This window comes from Maylandia zebra, linkage group LG10 (genome assembly GCF_041146795.1).
Source record: "Maylandia zebra isolate NMK-2024a linkage group LG10, Mzebra_GT3a, whole genome shotgun sequence".
NCBI lineage: Eukaryota > Metazoa > Chordata > Actinopteri > Cichliformes > Cichlidae > Maylandia > Maylandia zebra.
Window position 1 is genome coordinate 17,345,660 of NC_135176.1, and position 24,342 is coordinate 17,370,001.

The 24,342-nt window shown below is 41.0% G+C and overlaps 1 protein-coding gene and 1 long non-coding RNA gene across 2 annotated transcripts in view; one reads left to right on the plus strand and one right to left on the minus strand.

The window, feature by feature from the left end:
• frem2a (FRAS1 related extracellular matrix 2a) overlaps positions 1-24,342 on the minus strand; it is a 68,968-nt gene that overhangs the window by 15,520 nt on the left and 29,106 nt on the right. Inside the window, exons 4-7 of the mRNA XM_014409899.3 lie at positions 13,667-13,897; positions 7,809-7,934; positions 5,492-5,743; positions 68-217 (exon numbers count right to left, since the gene is read on the minus strand). Of these exons, the coding sequence (XP_014265385.3) occupies positions 68-217; positions 5,492-5,743; positions 7,809-7,934; positions 13,667-13,897 (759 nt within the window). The remainder of the gene's footprint in view (positions 1-67; positions 218-5,491; positions 5,744-7,808; positions 7,935-13,666; positions 13,898-24,342) is intronic.
• LOC143420845 (uncharacterized) lies at positions 5,716-11,729 on the plus strand. Its single transcript, XR_013100575.1, has 2 exons — positions 5,716-5,769; positions 11,540-11,729. It is a non-coding gene; the product is annotated as an uncharacterized LOC143420845 (long non-coding RNA).

Genomic DNA, 24,342 nt, shown 5'->3' on the forward strand with positions numbered 1-24,342 from the left:
AATGCTATTGGTCAATTCAATTATTCTTATCTGTCAGAAGCAATACTTTAACTGTATGGGAGCTCACCTTCTGCAGAAACGAGCTCTGCCTTGCGAGAGCTGACAGTAACGGCTGCAGATTTGGACAAATCCGTTCCCGTCCTCCACACTTTGATCTCCACATACCCATCGCTCTCATCCACATGATACTCTACCTCCCCAAAGTAAAACACAGGAACTGGGGAGAAAAGACAATAAATAAATAAATGGCTGTAATTAATGGTTCTTGATTCCAGACTACAGCTTCATAATATCCGTTTAGTTTCAGTGATTTCTGTCTTTAACCTCCTAGGACCTGGCGTCCACATATGTGGATATCACATTTTGGGTTATTTAGACTAAAATAAATTATTAAAAAAAAATTGCTCTACATGGGCCTGATATCCACTTACGAGGACATTATACTGCTACTGTTCTATCAAAATTTTAAACAAATATCCTCATATGTGGCTCTTATTGTTCTTAAAAACAAAAATAAGGTAAAGAAAAAATCTGGTAATTCTTTGTTTTTACATTCATTTGGCCCCAATATGCCCAAGTATCAAAGAGAAATTAAAAATGCATGCCGTGGAAGAGTTTGGATCTGAGGAGGTTAAATGTATTAGTTGACTCATTATTTTCTTTAAATATTAACACTCTGAGATATTCAGTATTTGGGGACTTTTAAGGTCAGCACACATTTTTTCTTCATACTTTAACTTGACAGCTGACGTAGCATATATGAGCTAAATCAGCAGTGGTACTAATCTATAGATCTGTATAGATCTCCAGCAGCCACTTGCAGCCTGGCATGATTCATTTGTATAGCCAGTAGCTGGACAGAACGGTCAAAAAGCGGCAGGCCATTAGTCTGAAGCTAAACTGCAGGGGAGTGTGACCTTTCAACATCTATCGGCCTTAAATCCACACATTTCTTTATTTTAATTGTTTCTCCTGACAGAGTAATTAAGTACTTTTAACAAATATGGATGCTGTTAACACTGAAACAAAGCCTGTGTGTGTATGTGTGAGTCTGTTCCCCTGACTGTAAAGTAGTGAGATGGAGAGACAAAGAGAATGCGGCCCCCCAGACTGCTCAAAGGCTTGTTTGAACTAGGATTGTTTCCTGAGGCAGCAAAGTGGAGGCAGTCCAGTGTGTATTTGACAGTTTCATCTCTCACAAGCCGCCCCCACCCCTTTCCCTCGCACCCGCGTTGAGTCATAAAAAGTGACAGAATAAAAGTTCTTCTGTCTCCATTTTAAACTGGCCTGTTTCTTATATTCCGGCATATAATCCAAAAATAGCACGTGTGTTATTGTGTTTTCGTGTCTCGATCAAATACTTAACAAGCCAGAGATTTTTTTTTTATTCTGAATATTACTCTACTGATATATGAACTTTCATATTTTATTTATATACTTTAACTAGGCCACATAACAAAAGCTAAGTGGAGTACTTAACAAAGGGACCGAGAAAAAAAAAAATCTGCAGTTGCATGTTGACTGCCAGCTTCACATAACAAGTGACAGCTCAGGGTAATAACATCCAGCGAGTATTGCACATCAAGTGCAGCCTGTGCCCTCTCTCGCCCCATCCAAAGACTTCTTTCCTCAATGCATCTGTCTTTCTCATTTACCTTTTCTTCCTACACACTCACTGTTATCTAACAGATGCATCACTGCAAACAGAATGTGTGTATTTGCACAAAGGCAGAGTAAAAGCAAAGTAACAGACTGCGTAGGTAGGAAAAACACATGGATAAAAACGTCTGACCGTAAACACTGATAAACAAGGGGCTTGTAAGAGTGTGGACGTGTAGCTTATCTTTAAACACTAAATGCAAGCAATCTGGCTCCAGTTCCTTCTGTGCTCAGCGAGGACACTTCTGCTAAGATGCTAATAAACATGTCTGTATTCACACATGTCTTGACTGCGCTCCCCTCTGCGTGACACCACAAGAGGGAGGTGAGTGATGACTGATGAATGAGAAATGAATTCTCTCTCCCCTCTGGGACAACGCCTGTGGTTTAGCACTCTGAAGTGTGTGGGGAAGGTGTAAAGCCAAATTATGATAATTACCAGTGTGTGGGTGTCTGTAGCCATTTGTGTGTCACTGCACCTTTAAATGCAGTTTATAGTACATTCTCAGCTGTCCTGTAAAGAATGGGCCCTTTTTTGCAGGAGGCTCGCTAATACAAACTGTCTGTATGCAGTATTTCACTTGGTATGGAGGCTTTTAGGTAATAAACGTCATATCGAATCGTGGAATGATTAAGAAGGTAGGTCATATCTAACTATAATAAACAAACCTTTGTCTTTTTGTTGGCATTTAGCTTTTATCAGCTAGAATAGTGGAAAGGGCTTAAAACAGGGTATCGTGACACACAGGGAACAGGCTGGCTCACATTTGAACCCATGCCCGTTCAGCAGCCTTCACCTACTCCTCCAGGTTTTCTACAGTGGCACCTGTGAAATCTGTTGGTTTTTGGTTTTTTTTGTTCTTTTTTCTCCTCCTAGACCATCAAAACTTGGACCAAACCCCATCACACACAGACTGCTCGAAGAAATTAAAGGAACACTTATTAATCAGAATATAGCATCAAGTCAATTAAACTTTTGGGATATTGATTAAAACAGTGCTGTAAGCTAAACAGCAGAGGAGGTTAATCAGCTTTAGCAGCTGTACTAGAGGGGCAACAATGAGACAACCCCCAAAACAGGAGTGGTTTTACAGGTGGAAGTCACTGATATTTTTTCCCCCTTCTCATCTATTTTGAATGTTTTTTTTTTTCATTAGTTTTGCATTTGGCTGGGTCACTTCTGTTGGCATAAGATGACACCTGGACCCTACAGAGGTTGCACAGGTAGTCCAATTCATCCAGGATGGCACATCAATACGTGCTGTTGCCAGATGGCCATGGAGGAGAGTCCAGTGGATGAACAGTTATTGTGGGATAGCTGGACGGACCAATAGAAGGTTGTTAGCCCAACTGCAGGACCAGTATCTGCTCCTTTGTGCATGTTGGCACATTTCAGTAAACATGAAAACTGAATTTCAGTGGTCATATTTCATATAAAAAAAATTAAGAAATAATGGGTAGTTGAAGACTTATACTGTAGAAAAATAGTATTGCTGATAGCAGCACAAACAAAAACTCTCTAAGTTCTAAGTTCTGTTCTAAGTTCACCTTCTGAAATGCAAAGTAACCCGACTGTTTCACCCCAGTCAGGGCGTACAAAATAGCCAGAGGTATTCTGCAGCTTTGGTGTGACCAACACTCAGGCTGCCCTAATATTGAAATGAAGGCCTGGGTTTCCAAGAGATACTCAGAGCTAATCTACAATTCTACAAACTCAGCTGTGGCCATATGCACCCATCCGAAAAGTCTGCGCGTTCGTCTCTCCTTGGCAGGGTACAAGGAGATGACAACACTCACTTTGAGTCAAAATGTGCATCCATGCAGAGCGCAACACTCAGGGCGACAGGTACTGTAGAGTTTAATCTGATAAAGTACTAAATCAAGCAGATATCTCTGGGACTTTTTTTCTCAGATGAAGTGAGAAAACCCTGTGTGTGTGTGTGTGTGTGTGTGTGTGTGTGTGTGTGTGTGTGTGTGTGTGTGTGTGTGTGTGTGTGTGTGTGTGTGAGAGAGAGAGAGAGAGAGAGAGGTATAGTGGATAAATAGATGGAAGGAGAGCAGCCAGGTGAACTTGACTCTAACCTGAGGGAAGGAAAAATGGGGCTAGAGAGAGGACTACCAGTCACACTTAAGTGTTCTTTAAGTGCTTTTCTCACCATTTACCTTAACCTTCACACATAAACATCCATGCAGATGCAAGGAACCATGTGACACAAGTAAACACATGCTGCAAACTCTTGTTTCACTATTTTCCTGGCCAATTGGAGGTTGCACTAAAGAAAATGAGGCTGCAGTTTGACTGCCTGGGTGCAGGTATTAGAACACTGTCAGACAGCGTATTATCCTCTGGGAGGCTATGACACATAATCTCTCACTGGAGTTGGGCTCTTACAAACACATTTCCATTCCTTTGAACTCAGCACCAAGTCTGAAGTCTTCTGACAATTTACTACCAATCAGACCATGTGTCATGTTTCTTGTTAACTAGCCCCCAGATGCCTCCCTGCACATATGCACAGTCAGTCAATTTGGCACAATTGTTTGTATCCCTAAATGAGTTCTCAGTTGTAAGTCGTCATTGTTTTATTTATCCCAGGCTGCTGTTTGGCAGTAGCATGATGAGGCCTCTGTGATACAAACAGTTCATGACAAAATGAAAGACTAAAAGGAAAGCAAGATTATAAAATGTCTGTAAAATAAGACTTCATTTTTCTACATTTTAATCTTAAACCCAATAAAGAGCCTTGCCACAAATTACAGAAAATGAGTAAGGATGTGTTCTCAGCTTGATTATATATCTTACAATTTTTTTGATTTGACTTTTTCCTTTGTCCTAAAACGTTGGCTCTTACTCTGTTGCTTTAAATCTGCCAGCCTGTATTTGTCCAGATAGATGACAAATGGGTGTCTGAACAACAAGCGTGTAAGCTGAGAACCACGTTGTGCATAAAGGGAATGAAGACTGTCTTTATGGCCTTTGTTACATCACTGGTATTTGACCCAAATTCATTATAGACATTACAGCCTTATCTCCAAAAGAGATACAAAAATTGTGACTTTTACCGACTTTCACTTTTTAATCGATTTGGTGGCATTTAGCAAAAAAATCCAGAGCACAGACATCATTCTGTCACCGTGAAGTCTCTAAAGTAAATCAATGCAGAATAGTGAGATGGTGGAGAACGCATACAGATTGCAATAGGTATTTCCCAGCAGGCATGTCAGTCCCCAGATAAATCATCTACACATTTCTCTTGCTTTCGGAATATTTAATCTACTTTGGTCCATGCGATGCTGTAACTGGATGAAAGCAGACAAGGGACGCGTGTGATAATGCAGTCCCACCGGACTTGTGCTCGCTTCTCGACTGTAATTAAAAATTGTCAGAATAGCAGCGTGACAGGAGTTTGATTCCATCTGTCTGCTGTGAGTGCAGGGTCTATTTCAGCACTCTAATCCTGCATGCCTTAACACCCGCTAAGTCTGTGAAACAAGCATAATTAAGAGAAATTCTGTGATATGAGGGCTCTGAAGAAAATTCAAAACAACAGAAATCCATGCACTTGTTTGAAAGAGTGCATATAAGCACGTGTGCTTTAACATTAAAGCCAAGCTGAAATAAATCAAATCTTCTAAATCTCTGGAGTGAGACAAGAACCTTTTGCAAAGTTCGCCACAGCCGCTGTGATTCAGGTTACGGTACATCACATCTGGCAGCAAAATGGTTTGACCACAAATAGATTTTGAAGTTTTCTCTATGAAGCTCTTAGAACTTCTAGAAATGATCACCTGAAAAAGATAAAGTTAGAAAGCTATTATTAGAATGCATTACCATCATCCGTATCTTCCAAGATGTTAACTTTGGTGGTGGGGTAGTGCATTCCCAGACGTCCTCCCACAGGCAGTGACAGAGTAACATTGAAGCTCTCCTCTCCCTCGTACAGGGAGTCGTCTATGATCACCACGTGGCACAGCTTCTCCCTGTCACCTTTGTTGAAGCGAAGGAGGCTGCTGTGTTCCTCAGGACGGGAGATGTAGTCCGAGTAAGAGAGGACAGTGGTGGGAATGGTTCCTGAGGCCGAACCTTTAGAAAGACCAGCAACAAGAATGGTGAGTACGATGCACAAAAGCATAAAAAGAATAAAATATGATTGAAAAGACCTAATGAAAAGACCATAAATGGTATCCTCTGTACAAAGAAGATGTGTTATTGATACAAATCTTTTAATACAGTGTTCACAAAAAAAATTAAAGGAACAGTTTGAAAACGCAACAGATCTCTGTGGGAAAAAATCATGCTAAATAATAATATGGATATGGACTGGGTAATGTGTAAGAAATGAATGGATTGTCTAACGGAAATGAAATGTATTAACCTACAGAGGATTCAATCAAAGTGAAAAAATGATGCAACAGGCTTTTCCATTTTGCCGAAATTCCATTGCAGCAACTTAAGACACTCCGTAGTTTGTATGGCCCCCACGTTCTTGTATTCTTGACTGACAATGTCGGTGAATGCTCCTAATTAGATGACGCCAGGTGTCCTGGAGGGTCTCATCCCAGATCTGGACCAAGGCATCCTGGACAGTCTGAGGTGCAACATAACAGCATCACAAGGACTTAAAATGATGTCCTAGAGGTGTTTTACTGGATTTATGTCAGCTGAGGGTGGGGGCCACTCACTGCACCAGCGTAGGGTCTAACAATGGTTTCACGGTTTGTTCGTCTCTCCATTGGTGAACGATGTTACAAGCAGCATAATGTTCTCTGCGTCTTCTCCAGAGCCTTTCACATCTGTCACATGTGCTTAGGGTGAACCTGCCCTCATCCATGAAAACCACAGGATGTCAGTGGTGGTCCTACCAATTTTGGGGTTCTTTGGCAAATACCAATCACCTTCAAGGTGTCAGGCAGCGAGCACAGGGCCCACTAAAAGATGTCGAGCCTTCAGGCCATCCTCATGAAGTCTATTTCTGATGAGAGACATTCACACCAGTGGCCTGCTGGAGGTCATTAGTGTGACCTAACGGGAACAGGATGGCAGTGCTCTTCCTGTTTGTCCTTGTACAGAGGAGCAGATACTGGTCCTGCTGATGGGTTAAGGACCTTCTACAACCGTGTCCAGCTCTCCTATAGTAACTGCTTGTCTCCTGTAATCTCCTCCATGCTCTTGAGCCTGTGCAAACCTTCTGATAAACCCTCACCCTGGATGAGTTGGACACTGCACCTACTGTTCATGTCATTAACACCAAAGTAGCTGAAACTAATTAACAACTGTCTGTGCTACTTAACTGACCAGATGATATTCTCTGATTAAAAATAGTTCCTTTAATTTTTTTGAGGTGTGTATAAGAACTTGGATTAAGAGCATAAAAATAAATATGAAAATAATGAAATGAAGAAAATATGAATATGTTGTGTATCTCAGTGCTACAAATCTGTATTTGAATTTCATAAGATTCAGATTTTCAGCATAGCTAAACTTTGACTTTTAATTGCAGCAAGTCCATTAGGTCTGTCGGTGTATGGCAAGGAGCACAGAAGTAAATTTCCATCAAGTTCTGGCAAATTTGTTAGAAATCTTTCATTTTTCATTAACCGTGAAAAGCAAAAAAATAGTATGGCTGAATTATTAAAGGGGAAGCGGATGTTGTGGAGCATGTAAGGAATCAAGAATTCTTGCAAAACTTAACAGCTAAGTGTGATCCTGCTGTGCTTAGGCTGCTAACATGTGATTTGTGAAAATGCAAATGGCGTGTAAACAGCTTCTTTTCCAGAGAGCTGACTTGACTTTAAACAGATTTAACGGGTACTGTCAAACTGCATAGGTGAGGAAAAAAGCTGCACCCGACACTCCACCTACACATCAATATAACAAAGACATCGCCTGTCATCCAGACGCATATATCACAAGACTGAAACATGCCTCACTTTTTAGGTTTTAACAATTACATGATCTATTTGTTTTGTAATTTGAAGTAAGGACATCTGAGACTTCATTATACAGGTGAATATAACGAATGTAAATCAGACCCAGCTTTTTATACCGTTAACCAAGTGGTGCGATCACTGTCTGCAAATATGGCAGGATTGCAACGTATACAGGGGGGGAAATGGGTTAGATGAGGTGAAAAAAGGCCAGCCTGTACCCTGCTGTGTGTAGCAGACCACCATGAGCTCCTCGCTGATGTCTCCACTGCGGTGCACTGGGATGAAAAGCTCTCCAACATCTTCCTCTACTGAGCGGATCTGTTCAGGGAAAAATACAGTCGACTCTGTTTGGAAGGGGAAAAGAGAAAACGAGACAGTGAGAGAGAGTGAGAGTCAGGGAAAAAAAGAAAAGGGTAATGATATGTATAACAATCTGCAAAAATCCACAGTGCATTAGGCCATCAAGGACTAATACAGGCTTTTGTTCTGGTTCTGCATTAGCGAGCTGCAGCTGACATTTTCCTTTCATTTTTTTTTTTATTCCATTGAAGTGGTGGTCCTGCAGTGTGCTTATTCATATTCGAGAATAACTCTCCATCGGTCTTTTGGTTTGGTGTAACCAGACGGGCTCTTCAAAGAGACCGCTTTGGAAGTTTTTCTTCTTGTCTCACGTATCGCGGACAATTACACAGGCAAGAATCTGAATTTATACCACAGAGTCAATCAGCTGGGAGTTTCACCCATCTACAGCTCCATACTCAGAGGGGTCAATCATCTCTCTCATATTTTCTTCCCCGCCTTTCTCTCCGTCTCTGACTGGAGTTTGTGATTGAGGGAGAAACTTTGAGCTAGTGAAAGCATCATCTATCAAAGCACAGAACTTACTGGCATTATAGAAACAATAAATTTTGGAGGCTATTTTCCACAGACGCACTGGGACCAATAAAAATGCTAACAGAGTGGCCGAAGCTTCAGCTCGTCCCAGTTCTTCGCGTGCCTTTGTTTCGTGCGCTCTCTGAAAGAATCGATGACTGAATGATGGGAGGTGAAAAACACTGATGAAAACTTCAATTAAAAAGGCGAGGACTGGCGCGTGAAACAGATTTATATCTGACTCAATGCCCGGCGTAAAGAGAGATCAGCAACCTGAGCTGGCTGTTTGGGATGAAGTCATCAACATAAGACAATCTTACACACAGCGGGGGGAGGAGGTCGAACATTTCTTTTATCTTACGATAAGTCGCTAAATTGTTCTCACAGTCTTCTTCCACCTCTCCGACTTTTTTTCATTCTGTTCCTGTCCACAATCTGTCACTCCCCGGGGACTCATACAAGGAGACTGAGGTCCACCGCTTACCTATTCCACACACACGAGTAACGTTACAACCTGATTTTCTTCCCTCTTTCCACACACGTACTGTACACTTAGTCTCCTCCTCGCACTCTTCTATTGCCTCTAAATCCACCTACGGTTTGGAAAAGCACATTTTCAGCCAAGTGGGTCAAGTTCACCTCCTGGAGGAAAACCCACAGTCTTTTTTTAAATCATTCATGGGGATTGGAACATAAACACAGGCTTTTATGCTGGGTGTTAAAACAGCGAATACTTGCACCTGATTTTGCTATTGTTTCACCAAATAAAATAAAAACTGCTTTTGTTTTCTTTTACTCCAGCTTTTCTTTTCTTCCTATGCCTTGAACCTCTCCATTATTGATAATTTCATAAATATTCTGTGGATGCTGGGATATTTTCCTTGTTGCTGCTGTTTGACTGCGTTGTGATAAATGTGCACTTTACTCATTACCACCTTGCAATGCTGGTCATGGACAAAATGGAGATGCACATGTATAACAAATGAGCCCCTAAAAACCTGCAGTTAATAGCACAATATAAGCAAAACACAATCCAGCATAAGAAGATGTAGCTCCTTGCTTGAAAGCTCTGTGTTTACGACTAGAGACAAGTGTCCATGATGACACACAAAAACACAAGTGCGTTCTTGTTTGTTTAGCAGAATGACACTGGTGCAAACGCAGTAAAAGTTGTCCTGATGTATTGTGTTCTTAATGAGAACACAAGAACTACACGACCACCTGTAGCAATGTGGCTGCTGCTTAGAGTATGCAGTCCAACAACAGGCGTTTCCCTTCATCTTTAGTCATCATTGCGTATGCATTACATATATAAAGAATAAAATCGTAGCAATCACATGGGCAGACAGCAGGTAAAAAGTAGAAGCACACTCACACATCTCTATAAAGTATGTGTTCTTGCTTAAAACACCAGAGAAAAACTCCAAGCATCGACACAGACAAGTGCAGTTTGTTCGCAAACTCCACTCCTTAATTTTGGAGCACTTTTACTTAACGATCCTCTCTCCTCCTCTAAAGCTGATATTAGCCAAGCTGACATGTTCTCCGGGGAGTGACTCTCTGGGATAACCAGACGACTAGACAAAGCCCGTTTTCATCATTAGAGAAAGAAGCTGGAGTACAGCTAACACCACAGGCATAGCTAAAGCTTCACTAACCCATTAGAGTACAGAGTGGCACATCTCTGCCACATTAGACAGTCCCCCGAGAAGACGGAAAACAAACCAGCCCCTGCCCTCCACACACTTCGTAATTAACCCACTGGGGAGGATAGATTGAGGAGGGAAAATGTGGCATGGGGAGTGATACTGAGAAACAAAGGACAAGAAAACAAATGAGAGAGGGGTGAGAGCAACTGCAGTATGTCACTATAATGGACGCTTCAGCGTTTCCATCTTTGGTGCTCAACTGTAATTACTTGGAAGTTGCACTGAGGAGGGGGGTAATGCATGCAAAAAAATGAAAGTAAAAGCAGAAGAAAAGTAAATCTCGTCTGGATGGAGCAGAGGAGTCAGTTTGTCGCACCACTCAATATTCCATTAACATTTCAATTTGCAGGAAAAGACACAAAGAACTATGAGAGTGAAAATGGCAGATTATAACCTATTTAAGAAAGAAAGCGAAAGACATTGTGTGTGCGTAGATGTGTGTGTGAGTGTGTCAGGGTGTGATTATTATTCTTTTTTTATGCCTTATTGGATTTTAAGAAGCACAGATTGTGCTCAGTATTTCCATTGGGTATAAAAAAACACTACTACCATTAAGAGATGAGTATTATCCTTATAGTTATTTTTCACTGGCTATCATGACAAATATGTATTTCTGCTCCTTTCCTCAGGGCAGACCTGACAAGGCCTTATATTAGAAAATACTTATATTGACAGTTCTTGATTCTGCGTGTCAGGCATATGTATTTTTCAGCCTTCTGTAAAGAAATACTTGAGTGGCAGAGGAGAATTTTTGTGCTATGCTTTATGCATTGCAGAAACTTCAGTGAATATTCAGCCTTATTCTTCGATCTGGGTTAACAAAGGAATTATTTCCACTGTGCACAGTGGTTTTAATTGATTTTAATTTGTAATGCTGGGTACATCCTTCTGAATAAAATAACATTTTAGTTAACCAGTAATGACAAACAATGTTGTCTCAGTTCTTTCTACTGCAGCTCAATGTATAGAAGTAAATAAATCATTTTCAGCTTTCATGTTGTGTTGTCTGTTGAGAAAACAAAGGACACACATCAGATTAGCAGGAAGAGCAAATTGGATCTAGAATGAAATACTGTCATGACCCTGTGCCTTCTCGGCTGACTCTGTATGGCTACAAGTGTTTTTGTTGTGCTGCATCTCCCTCTCTCCCCTTCCGCGCACTGCGCTCTACCGGGGCGGAGTCATGACGGCTCCAGCCCCTGGCTCGGACACCTGCAAACAATCCTCTCACTCACTTCTTAAGGCGGCTGCTGAGAGTGCTTCCTCGCTGGATTATTGTGTAACACTCGTCAGTGTCATCACCTATCTGAGCCCTTTTCCGAGTTTCTGTCGTGCCACTACTTACCTGCTTTTCCTCTCTGTGCCAGATTTCTCGCCAGCCTGAGGACCGCCGTTCGGTGACCTAAGACCGGAGCCCGAGCTGCCTGAGCTTCAGTAGATTGTGTATATAGCCGTTCCCTTCCCGTGCCTGTGTTCCCCGGAGACCCTCTTCCTGTGCCCCCTCACTTGTATATACCCGCACCTGGTGTCTACGTGTAAATAAAATTGTGAACCTTAGTGACGGTCTGCCTCCGAGTCTCTCCTGAGCCTGACAAATAAAATGACTGTAGATGCATGCCTCTGCCCCTCTTCCTTTTCTGTCCAAACACATATAATAAATACAGGTAACAGATTAAAGGAAAAACTGCAGTAATCTGTAGTAAGGGTGTCCGGTGGCTATGCTGCTGTAGCCATTTTGCCAGACGTCCTTGGTGCCATTTCATGTAGTTTCAACCTTTATAGTAATGTGCAAAATTCTTGCGCTACCCCTTTTCATTAAGAGTGCCGTCTTGACAACCACCCTCACACTGAGCCCATTTCTGATGAGGCTCAGTCAGCAATATATTTTTTCCCTATTTCTTAAAAAGATGACTTTCAGATACTGTAGACCTGCACTAGGCCTGCCACTTGTTGTTTTGTCTTCCACATGTCTAGTTTACTCTGATTTTTTGAAGGACACACTGTACAACATGTCAAGATTTCACGTTTTGGGCTAATAGTTCTTTGGGAATCACCTTGTTGAGGAGAAAACATTTTCTGCCTGTCAAGCTCTGTTATTGTTGGCAGATGGGAACAAATTATGTTTTACGACCGCTTGCCAGTAAAGTGCCTAAGGATATAATTTAAAATAGTTTCTTAATTAATTGCATATCATGTGTAAACATAAAAGTGATTAATCCCACGCGTTGAGTTCATTTTTATGATTCATAAGTTCATGTTAAGTGGCTTAACAAACAAATATAAAAACATACCTGGGAAAATGGTCAGGTAAAAATCTGAGCTCTTTGGAAGCCAAAAAATGAAAGAAAAAATGAAGACACAAGGGGCTACTACTACTGGCTAGATAGTTTAGCACAGTAATATAATTTATCACATGCCTGTATATGTAGGGAAGACTTAACTAAATGAAAGGTATCATGTGCATTATTGTTTGACCAATAAAACAGAACATAAAGTTGCTGATCAGGCTGCAGGGAGGTAAATATGTACATACATTTTCAAACCAGCAGCACAAATCAACACATTTCAAAGGTGGGCACCAAAGTGTCACTAAGTCAGTGCTCAAGCAGTTGTAACGAACTGTCACAAATGTGACAAATGGCAAAAATGATGATGCTGTAGTGAAGGAGGCCTTTGACTTTTAGGATATTAAGCACTTAGTATTGTTAGATTAAAGTATAGATTTTTCAGTTCTGGTCAAAAATGTGTTTTGCAAAGTCAACATGTGATTCTAATTAGTCCCTCATTTAATGCTTTGGCCAAATTTGGCAATATCCTTAATTACAGCTCTTAGAACATTAATAAAAGCTGCAACAATTTACTTTGTAAAACCATATCCTGTTATTTGTTCATGATTTGTTCTCTTCCATTTCACAGTCAGGAGCTAGCTTACCTGAAGTAACTCTGGCCATTATCATGCTTTTCCTGGTAATGTCACTAAGTTCATCTGCCTACTTCTCACACATCCAACACGCTTTTCTCTTTTTTTCTAGTACACTAGAGGCCATGTGCTCTTCTTATGAGATAATCCTCCACCCGCATCATTTGTGAATAGTTAATATTTGGCCTCCTCTGGACATTAGTTCATTAGAATTCATAGGAATTACCTTAAGGTTGGAAGCATTAAAGGGGCCTTGTTGTAACATCTTGAAACGGTGTGAGCAAGGATAATATATGTGCAATATTACATCATAATTCAGTAGGTGATTATATAATGTGTCTGCAAATTATCAAGTCACTAAAGCGCTCAGAAAAATCGAGTTATGAGAGCAATAACTGCCTTACTTAAGTAAATGTATTTTACCACTCATCACCGCTGATAATTGTCACATAAAACATGTGTGTGTGTGTGTGTGTGTGTGTGTGTGTGCGTGAGTGTGTGTGTGTGTGTGTGTGTTTGTGTTTGTGTGTGCGTGTTGAAGGCAGGGTAAAAGGTGCATATGGGAAGGACTGACCATCACTGGGATCCAAGATCTCAACTGTTGCCATGACGGGGAACTCTATCACTCCCATCACCGGCTCCGATAATAAAATTTGAAAGGTTTCTGCCTGCTCGTACTTCCCATCATTCAGTATCCGAACACGCCACGTGGCTCTGGTCTGTCCCGGGTTGAACTGAATTTGCCGCTGGGACCTGCCCTTGAAGTCCTCCTCCTTCTTTGCGCTGCCGTCCTGGGTGCCAATCCCTGAGAGGTGAAGGCGGTGATGGGCATGAAAGAAGGAATAGACAAGAAAAGCAAAAAAGATGAGTTAAAAAAAAAACCAAAGGAGCGGAGACAAAGAAAATGACAATGAAAGGATGACAGGCGGGAGAGAGAAACAGATGACAAACAGATTAGATATTCACACCCTTTAATGTTGTTCAGAGAGGTGAGAAAAAGAGTGCTTTGCTTCTATTTTTTTTCTCCACTGATCACTACAGTGCCTCAATGTGTGAAATGAATTTGTGACTGAAGGATTTAAATAAGCATATTTTAGCTTACTGAGATGGATTAGCTACCATAGTTGTTAGGTACGCATACATGAATGGGTATATGTGTGTGTGTGCGTCACGACCCTTTCCCTTCAAATGCCGCTCACTTCGTCTATCGAACGTCTTTCATGTGAATCCACTTTGCAGCAATCCATCAGACATTCATGCTTGTTGATACATTTCATAAAATGAGGAAAGCTTGCTGGTACCAATGGGGTTACACATTAAACAAAAAGGAATCCAGGTGGCACAGGCCATAAAATAAAGCCTTACATTTGGAAATATGCTGCTCAGATTCCTTCCTCTATATTCATAGAGGAAGGAGTCTGAGAACAAGGTGTGCATAGCCAGGCTGATGCATGTGTTTGTACATAAAAGGATTTGTTTTCTTTTTCAGATACCCCCCCCCCCCCTCCCCACCACACACACACACACACACACACACACACACACACAAAGAGACAAACGTATGCAGATGGGCCTGAATCCATTCAATCATACGCACAACGAGATCGGAGAGGCGAGTATTGTATGCAAAATCTGAGCTGAAAATAAACACACATGCCGGAATGAAAAGTTGCACAGTCACAGTCTTTACCATGCCTGCGAGGACCTTCAGACATTATAATTATTTGCAAAAGCTCTAATATTGCTGTACATGATTTTGGAGTTTCTTCTATATTTTTTTCTCAGTCCACCAAATGCTTCTCTTTGGGCAAAGTGCTTTGGATGATGTTTAACAATAACAAAATCAAGTGAAGCACACTCACGGTCAAACCCTGCCGAACTGTAGCCGGCAACGCATTTAGGGTAACATCTGCTGTTGCTGCATTTTTGTCAACAGCCCCACAAGTATCACTCGGCCTTTACGTTTCCTGTTTTTTTTCTCTCTTTTTCTGTTTTTTTCTCAACAGGAAAAGCCAAAGATGCTTCTATTGCTCGGTGCAGCTAAACTATCGCAACATAGAAAATCTATTTCTCTGGGGGTGTTGAAAGCCTTTCCGGAAAATCTAAGACATGCCTAGCGGAAGTGCTGTCAGGAGAAGTCTTGGATCCCTTTTTCTTACTTGCAGTGCTATCATCTTAAGCTGGGTGTGTGTCTAAGTGAGAGCTGGCTGGTGCAAACCGGAATCCAAATGTGAATTCAAATATCATTATTGTTACAAAACTACTGCTAAATAACGGCATTGTTGGATAGACTATCAAAGCTGGTTTCATTTGCTATCAAGCTTAATGTCCTGTTCCAGTTTCTTCACTTGAGTTTAAAGTTAAATAAAGCACAAATGCTCGGTTGATTGATTTCCTTAAAGCACAGTGGAAATCCCATCAGCTTTTACAATCTTAAACAAGACATGACGTCTGTCAGCATGGTGACCTTTCCCATAATGAGTGCTAGTAGTCATTAATCTATTATTTTGTGATTACCACTGGCGATAGATCCACCTCGTGATTCTGTCTAGCAATCTGTGTGTGTGTCGTCACGGCAAAATGTGGTCCTGGAGACATCAACTGAAGTGTGAACTACTACAAAGACAGTCTGAGTAGTTTGACAAGTGCTTTTGTCTGACTGTCACTATGGTGAGCAGCTTTACTGAAAACACCAGGCTCAAAATGTAACGTTCAAAATTCAGTCATGAAGCTCCGCAGGTGTCTAGTAGTTGGGATCAAAATCAAGGCCGAGTCTGAAGATGAGTGTGATCTGAGCGCTCGCTGAAGACTCGCAGGGCTGAAACATCAACATGCTAATGACTGTCCGTCCTGGTATTTTGCCACTGCAAGATGGTCACTATTATTCATCATTACGCAGAACTTATGGGTCAGACCATATCTGACATGCTGAAACACAGACTTACACACCCACGCAGAAACACAAAGTGAAAACAATACTCTTGCAGTTGGTAATGAATGCAGCGATGGCAGTCTTTGCATTATTAAAAGCAAGAGTAGGACTGAAATCTGTTTTGCAGGTACTTTTATGTGCAGTTTAATGTTCTGCAACCAAGCAGCTAATTAGCTATCAAGCTTTCAAAATGAAGTTACCCAAGCACTAGTTAATGTTTATAAGGTTGTTGTTCAGAGTCTGTGGGTCTTGTGTTATGCAGCAGGGTGATTATTTTCTCACTTTGACTGTCTCTGCTGCATAGAAAGTTGATAATGGTGTTCTGTCAAGTGAAATCAAAATAATAGTGGGCAGAGTCATTAAAGTAAAAAGAATACGTTTCTTTCTTGCGTTTGAATGGGATTACAGGGCAATTAATTTAGAGGAAATGGGCAATGATGAAGCAACACATTGAACTAGACCCTAATGTATAAAATTATTGTCCATTAGTACTATTTAAGTAAAAAGAAATGTGCATTTTCCATTTGTAGTTGAGTTGTATTTGTATTTGGGAGCATGGCTCTGTTCTGGGACTTTCTCATCTTTCCATGTGCAGACATGGAAAGCCTGAAGCAGATCAGGGGAGGTCTGAAACAGCACAAAAACAAAGAAAGGGTGAGTTGTAAAGTGTCTTGTTGGGGGACGCAACAGCAGTAGACCAGCTGAAACAACCTAAATAATATGGACAGAGTGTCAAATGTATAAACTAAATGCAAAGAATAGTATCAGGTGAGCCATCAGCTAATTTGGGACTTAACTTTGTGGTGACAATGTCTCTCAGCAGTAGTATTATGTCAACCAAACTGGGGATTAGTTTCAAGAAAGCTCGTTCACAAATCTTTCATTTATGCTCTACCATATTCATTATGCAAAAAACTTTGTTTTGAATGTTTGAAATGGCTACAAACAAGTTCAAAAACAAGAACCCCTCTGCATTAACCTTACTGAAATATTCAGACAGTCTTTACTGTCTATTTACAGTAAAATAATTTCCATTGCTCCCAGAAACTTCAGCTAAAAGCCAAACAAGGGTTATTACTGGTCAGAAGAAATGGGGTCACTTTGTAATGATTAAAAGAGAAAAGAAAATAATAACATACATCAGGGAAGACATGTTGGTGGGAAAAGAAACGTGAGGTGGGAAAGGTGTTGATGGGAATTTGTGACCAAATGCTGAGGGAGAACTAAAGCCTTCAAGCCCTCCCACTCCTGTGCAGTGTGAGTGATTAGACCATACACTGGGTTGACATGTTTTTGTAATGTTGTTGCAAATGTAGAGAGAGAGAGAGAGAGAGAGAGAGAGAGAGAGAGAGAGAGAGAGAGAGAGAGAGAGAGAGAGATAGATAGATAGATAGATAGATAGATAGATAGATAGATAGATAGATAGATAGATAGATAGATAGATATTTTCAGTGTGTTATGATTATGTATGCTTTATGCGAGTTCTTTAGAGTTACATTCTAAAAATCTCATTTGGAGGCCAAGAAACATGTTAGCAATACAGACTACATGAAGAATTTTTTAAAAGTTGCTTCAGCATTGATTCATGCGCGTTGTAAATTTAAAATAAATCTGCGAGACTCTTAAAGGTCTGTAGACGATTCAGAGCAGCAGCCTCGCTCTAGGCAGCTTCTCTGTCAAGAATGCAACACATGTATCTGTTCCGAGCACAGAACAAATGATGGTGCATTTTGATAAAGAGGAGATGACAGTCAGTGCTGTTGTCTGATATGGAAATACTGTATCAGGACTTGTTGTCATTTGCATTGAGACGAACGTATGCAAAGAATCCTAAACGAGACAGCAAACTTCATCAATAACAAGGAAAACTATCGCGCAATGCAAACACACTGAATGGCCATCATTTCAAGAAACACAAGATTAGAACTTTAAAGAAGGGAAGTATGTTTGCTCATAGCTGAGTATTTCTATCTGATCTTCCTATTCTGATGATTTGTAGATCCACATCACATAAAACATCTGTACACCATGGCGTGCCTACTGGAGAGAGGAAGGGCTGTCCTTAAAAGGGTGGTGTCTCACTACACCACCCTCGATGGACTCCCTGGAGGGAAGAGGCACACAATTCCCGAGGTTGCACTGGGGTTTCTTCTCCACTGGAGGATACATATCCTCTCGAGTGTTTTTGATCTCCATCGCACTGTTGCTTAGAGCCAGAGCACCTTGTGTTTGTGTCTCCACAACAAGTACAGACTCGCAGATCCAAAGAGTTGCTTGCAAACACAAACACATCTTCTTTTTCTAGCTGCAAACTTTCCTTGTGTTTATTCACTGTTGTAGTTTCTTTAGCTTCTGAGTAACCTCAGCATGGCTCATTGAAACATGCACAATTCAAAAAAAAAAAAAAAAGCATGATGATTGCATGTTCATTATACTAGACTCATTTCACACTGAGGCAGCAAAGGTGGAGACTTGCGCAAAAAAGATGGAGGGGTCCAACAGATTCTTTTCTCTCCTGGTGAAATGCAATTATCTCTTCATCCCTTCTGCTTGGCAACAAAAATGAGGTTGGAATATGTCCCACAGGAGATAATATATCTTAACCTGGCAAAAGTACACCTCGTTAACAATTCATCTCTCAGGGCAAGGACAGACCAGAGAAGGACAGTGCTGAAATAAAAAAAAAAAGTCTTCAAAGGATGAGCTTTGACTTATGCAATAAGTAAAAAAAAAGAAGAATGAGAATTCAATTCCATCTTGTGTCCCTATGGGGTCCCTCATATTGCTCATACAGCAAGGAAGACAGGAAGCGAGAAGGAAATGGAAAAAGTCGAGGAAAAGAGAAGGCAAAGAAAGGAAATGAAAGGAAGGGAAGGAAAGATGTACAGGAGATGTGGATCTGAGAATGGAAGGTTATGTGGAGGGAAAGTGCGAGAAGGTGCAAAAGCAAGTGGAGAAACAGAGCTGAACCAGCATATGCACCGAAATGTGTAACAACCAAACAAAGGATACAACAGAAGAGGAAGGCAGAGTGGGAATAAGCAGCCAATGAGCACAGCATTGGACAGATATACGACTCATATTTCCACCCAATATACTGTCCAAAATTTGGAGTGAGACTGAAGGGGAAAAAGGTAGGTATAACACAAATAAGGGAACTTATAGAAAAGAAACAGTTGATGTCAAACACCGAAGGCTAGACTATTAGTCAGTAACGGCGCAAGAAAAGGAGAGATGGTGCCTTTGATGAGTAAAAGGAGGTTAGAAGCAAAAGGACGTCTCTACCGTAAAATGAGGTGAGGAGAGATTACGGATAAAAGGGAAAGAATGTGAGACGAGCTAAGTGGCCCGACGTCACTGGGACGGACGCTTTGGCAGAAGGAAAACAGCGACGGGACTTAATTAGCGGGATTTAGGCTGCACGTTTATATGTTTGGTCGAGAGTGGAATTTTATTGTTTTCATAAGAAATGAGAAAGCAAGGTGAAAGCTTAAAAAGTGAAAGAAGAGGATATGAGGATAGAATTCGGTCTAATCCGCATGGCCTTGTCCAGCCCTGTTCTGCCTGAGCTGTGCTTTGCGGGAGCATCTTTGAACCCTGATCTTATCTCTGTGTTCCTCCTTCACTGATCCTCTCTACCTGAACATCCTGTTGTGATGGACCATGTGTAACAACTCTCCTCCACTGTTGCCTGGCACCACACCAGCTTTCATCAGCTAACCCTTGCAACAGCAGCAGCAAGCTTCTGGCAGCATCATCGGGCAGCTTTCTCTCTGCCTTTCAATCCTTGACACAATCCTCATCAAATCCAATGCAATTTTTCCAACTATTTCCACATACGTTATTTACTTTTAACATTTCTTTTTAGAGCTGTAACAGTTTCATGATGGGATCCATGAGTCTGTCAGTAGAATTAATAAAAATATTATTTTCAGATGTAAATGTTTTGCTGCATTTTCTTTCTGTTTTATAATAACACTATAGTAGCTATTAAAGTCATGCACCTCACCTCAGTCCAGCTCGTGTTTCCCAAGGCCGGACCAAAACCGCAGAACAAGCAAGAAATGAAAAAATAGCTGTTCTCCTTGTATTTGTGTAAAAGACTTTAGACACTGGCTGCCACTTATTACGAGTCTACTGAAAGCTAGCAAAACTTTAATGCCAGCTGCCATACGTGTCTTTCATTTCATCATCAAGGTTTCCCTCTTCTGCTGGATCTGAGCTTTGTCCATCAAAACGGGTCTCGTAACGAGCCCTCCTGAATTTCACTCAGAATTCTGTCCATTTATTTCTTTTATAACTGCAAATGCAACAACACTCATGTGTTAATATTTTGCAATGAAAATAAAAAGCGAAAAAGCTCATAAGTTTGTACCATTCTAACAAACCTGAAAGTCAATATTCGCTATGATCGCCTTTATTCTTCAACGCCACCTGCACTCTCTTAGGCAAACTTTGTTGTAATTTCTTTAAGTAATCTTCAGGGACAGTTTTCCAGGTTTCTTAAAGGACATTCAAGGTTCTTCTTTGAATGTTGGTGAGGTCAGGCCATGACTGATGAGTGTTTCATTGTGGTTTTCTTCTTGGTCCAGGTATGCTTTTACTGCTCTCCCCGTGTGTTTGGGATCAATGTCAGGCTGAAAATTGAAGCCACTGCCAATCACATGCTTTCCTTCAGAAGTCTGATGCTACTTTTCTGTTCATAATTCTATCCGTTTAGACAAGAACCCCAACACCACTGGCTGAAATGGATGCAGCAAACCATGGCAGAGCCTCCATGGTGTTTTACAGAACGCTGCAGACTATCATTGTTGTCTCTCTCCTGACCTCCTCAGTACATACTGACAAAGACTTGAAACAGAAATTTGAAATTTGGGATCATCACTCCATCAGAGCTGTTAGCACTGATTTTTAGTCTAGTTCTTGTGTAATATCTGTTTTAATTCTTTAAGAATGGCTTCTTGACAGCCACTCTTCCACTGAGACCATTTCTGCTGAGACTTCAGCAAAAAGCACCTGGATCACGTCGAGGGTAGGATACATCTCACATGTACTGTGTCGGGTTTTGCTGGATTTTTTTTCCATCTGTCTTAAGGACATGACTTTCAGATACTGATGATCTGCTATAGATATTTTTTAGGCTTGCCCTTTTTCTTTGTTCTCCATTTGTTTGGTTTCTTCCAATTTTGAAATATGAAAAGGTCTCAGCTAATAGCTCTTTACCTGCCAAACTGTGTTATCTTTGGCATTTTTCATAAATAACCTAAAGACAGGAACAAATGATTTGCTTTGCCAACAGGCTGCTAGTAAAGAAAGTGCCGAAAGATACAATTTGAATTGGTTGCTTGCTAAGTTGACAGTTATGTGCAGGCACGACACTGGCCCTTGTGACTGTTTTATATATCTCACTGCAGTTTTTACATTTTTGCAATAGAAATTAATTCGTTTTAAATACTAAACATAACTATAAATAAATACATGTCTGTGTATAGCAACAACAACAAAGCAACATCCCTTAGTTGACAGTTACCAATAACAAGGGGAAAATGAAGAAACCTATGAAGAAAAACATGTTGGTTATTTTTTTTACATTGATCACTGTTGCTCTAGACTTCACCATATTTTATTATTAGTGCCTAAACAGTGCCACAAAGGCCACATTAAAACAAATAGACTGAAATTTGAACACTCCATGTGTATTTGCACTTAGAGTGATTTAGGTTGGTGCTGTGGAGGAACGGTGCACTTATTCTCTTAAGACTAACGGCACTTTCAGCTGCCATCTTATTCCTCAAGGGATCACTAGAGCAGATGGATCTGCATCTTCTGATTTGGCTCAGATTTTATACACAGGATGCCCTTTCTGATGCAAGATGCTCATTTATCCAGGCTTGGGAACAGCAGTTGAAATTTGCTTGTTAATGACCCCCAGAGGCAGGGTTTATGTCACTCTCAAATCACTATTGGTTAACATGTTCACACATAAGGTGAACATGTTACCCACTACACTGGGGTACAACTCCGATGCTCTTAAGACTACAATAAACATTTCTTTCTTCTTGATGTTGCCTTCCTCTAAAATGTACTAACCATGTAAGTGCACATGAATAACACATTCATGCATAGCGGCACGTCAGCATGCCATGTTAGACATTCCTTTTAAAATGCTGGCTTGAAAGTCGATGTGTGCGTGTGTGTGTGTGTGTGTGTACTATGTGAGTGTGGTCAGAGATAACCAGGTGCTCACACACCAACTGTGCAAAGAGATGAGAGTCTGAACGCAAGCTTTCATGTGTGCCCAAGAGATACACTTAAAACCTTCCCAAGAGGAATCAAATATACACACCAGCACACACACACACACACACACACACACACACACACACACACACACACACACACACACACACACACACACACACACAGGTAGATGAGTCTTAAAGCTAACATTAACCGCTACACTGTGATGCTAACACCTGACCCCGCGATTAACAGAATAATGATGAGAGGTGAGAGAGTAAAAGCTGCTTACAGCTGCTACTTCTCGCAGGGCAAACGAGCTGAAGCATAACAAAGTACTAAAAGGGCCGTTCAGGGACAACATCATCACCATCCTTTTAAACTTTAAACCTCCACAAACAGTCAGACATAAGCACAAAAACATGCTGGGCTGTTCTTTCCAACACAAAATCACCTCCGTCTGTTGGTCATAAGGCTTATTAAGAACTCAGGCAGTGATGTTTGTGCGACTGGCTGGATTTAAGATTTGACTGACACACACCAGCATGTTCTCCGCCCACACTGTGTTATGTACATGGATGAGTGTCACAGGCAGCATGATGCCTCCTTTATTTCAAATCCGATGATTCAAGAGGGGACAAAATGCGACTTTGTCACTGCTGCCATTGTTTTCAGTTCCGCCTGTTTGTTTGTCTCTTAGCAGGATTACATAAATACGACCAGGTTGATTTTCCTGAAAGTTGGGGGAAAGTCAGAGCACGGGTAAAAGAGGATTACAATAAAATTCTGGTGTCTGTGGCCTACACACACCATAGCACCACCAATGAGTGGGGTACCTTTATAAATACAGATTGTAAACCAGGAGAACAATTTTCACGTCAGTGTTGGATTTCATGGCTCAAACCAGAATCAGAAGACATCATTTTCCATATTGGATTTTATCTGTATTAGAAATTATGAAAGAAAAAAAAATTTGTGCAATTCTCAAAAAATGTATCTTTAGCTCAAAGCTTGCAAATATTACCTTATAGATTTTTCAAAAGTATTTCTCTCTTACAGCCCATTGATAAAGCTGGCAATCAAATAATTAAAATCATGTATTATATAGACAGGGTGTAGGCTCTGGGTCAAAAAATTGATGCCAATGGAATGACTTACACATGATCTTTTCTTTGTGAAAGTAGGGCGTAACTTTGGCTGGAAAAAGAAGTACATTGTATAAAAATCTGTGTGTACTCCTATCACTTGTCCTCAGTCTGGATGAATGGTGAGAGTTGTAACATCTATGTTTCTATGATCTGTAGCGTGAGTAGAGAGCAGGTCGAGGAGAGCCTGGAGAGGTGGAGATGTGAACTGGAGAAAAGAGGAATGACAGTAAAAGAAAAGGAACACAGGTGTAGCAGTAAATCTGCAAGGAGCAGAGTGTAAATACCTGGGATCATCCATACAAAACAAAGGGCAATGACAAGAGAGGAGAAGAAGAGAGTGCAGAGAGGGTGGAGATGAGTGTCAGCGGTGATTTGTGACAGATGGATTGCAGCAGGAGTGAAAGGGAAAATTTACAAGATGATAGTGAGACCTGCTATGATGTATGATAAGACAGCAGGTGGCAGAGCTGAAGATGTTAAGATTTTCCTTGGGAGCGACCAAGATTGAAAAGATCAGAAATGAGCACATCAGAAGAACAACTGAGGTGAGCAGTTTGGGGACAAAGTTGGACAGGCAAGGTTGAAATGATTTGGACATGTGCAGAGGAGGGATAGCGGATATACTGGACAAAGGATGTCGAATATGGAGCTGCCAGGGGGGCGGAACAAAGACAAAACACCACAGGGGCGATTTATGGATGTATTGAAAGGGAATATGCACAGGGTTGGTGTTATAGAGGAGGATGCTCAGAACAGGGTGAGATGGAGGCAGACGATCTGCTGTGGCGACCCCTAAAGGGAACGGCATCGACCGGAAGGCTTGCTTAATTTATGACCTCAGTAAAGATATTCCCAGTGACTTTATGGTCTTAATTGCTTGACTCAAGTCAAAATATCATTTTGTGAATTACTGTCCCATAAAGAATAAAG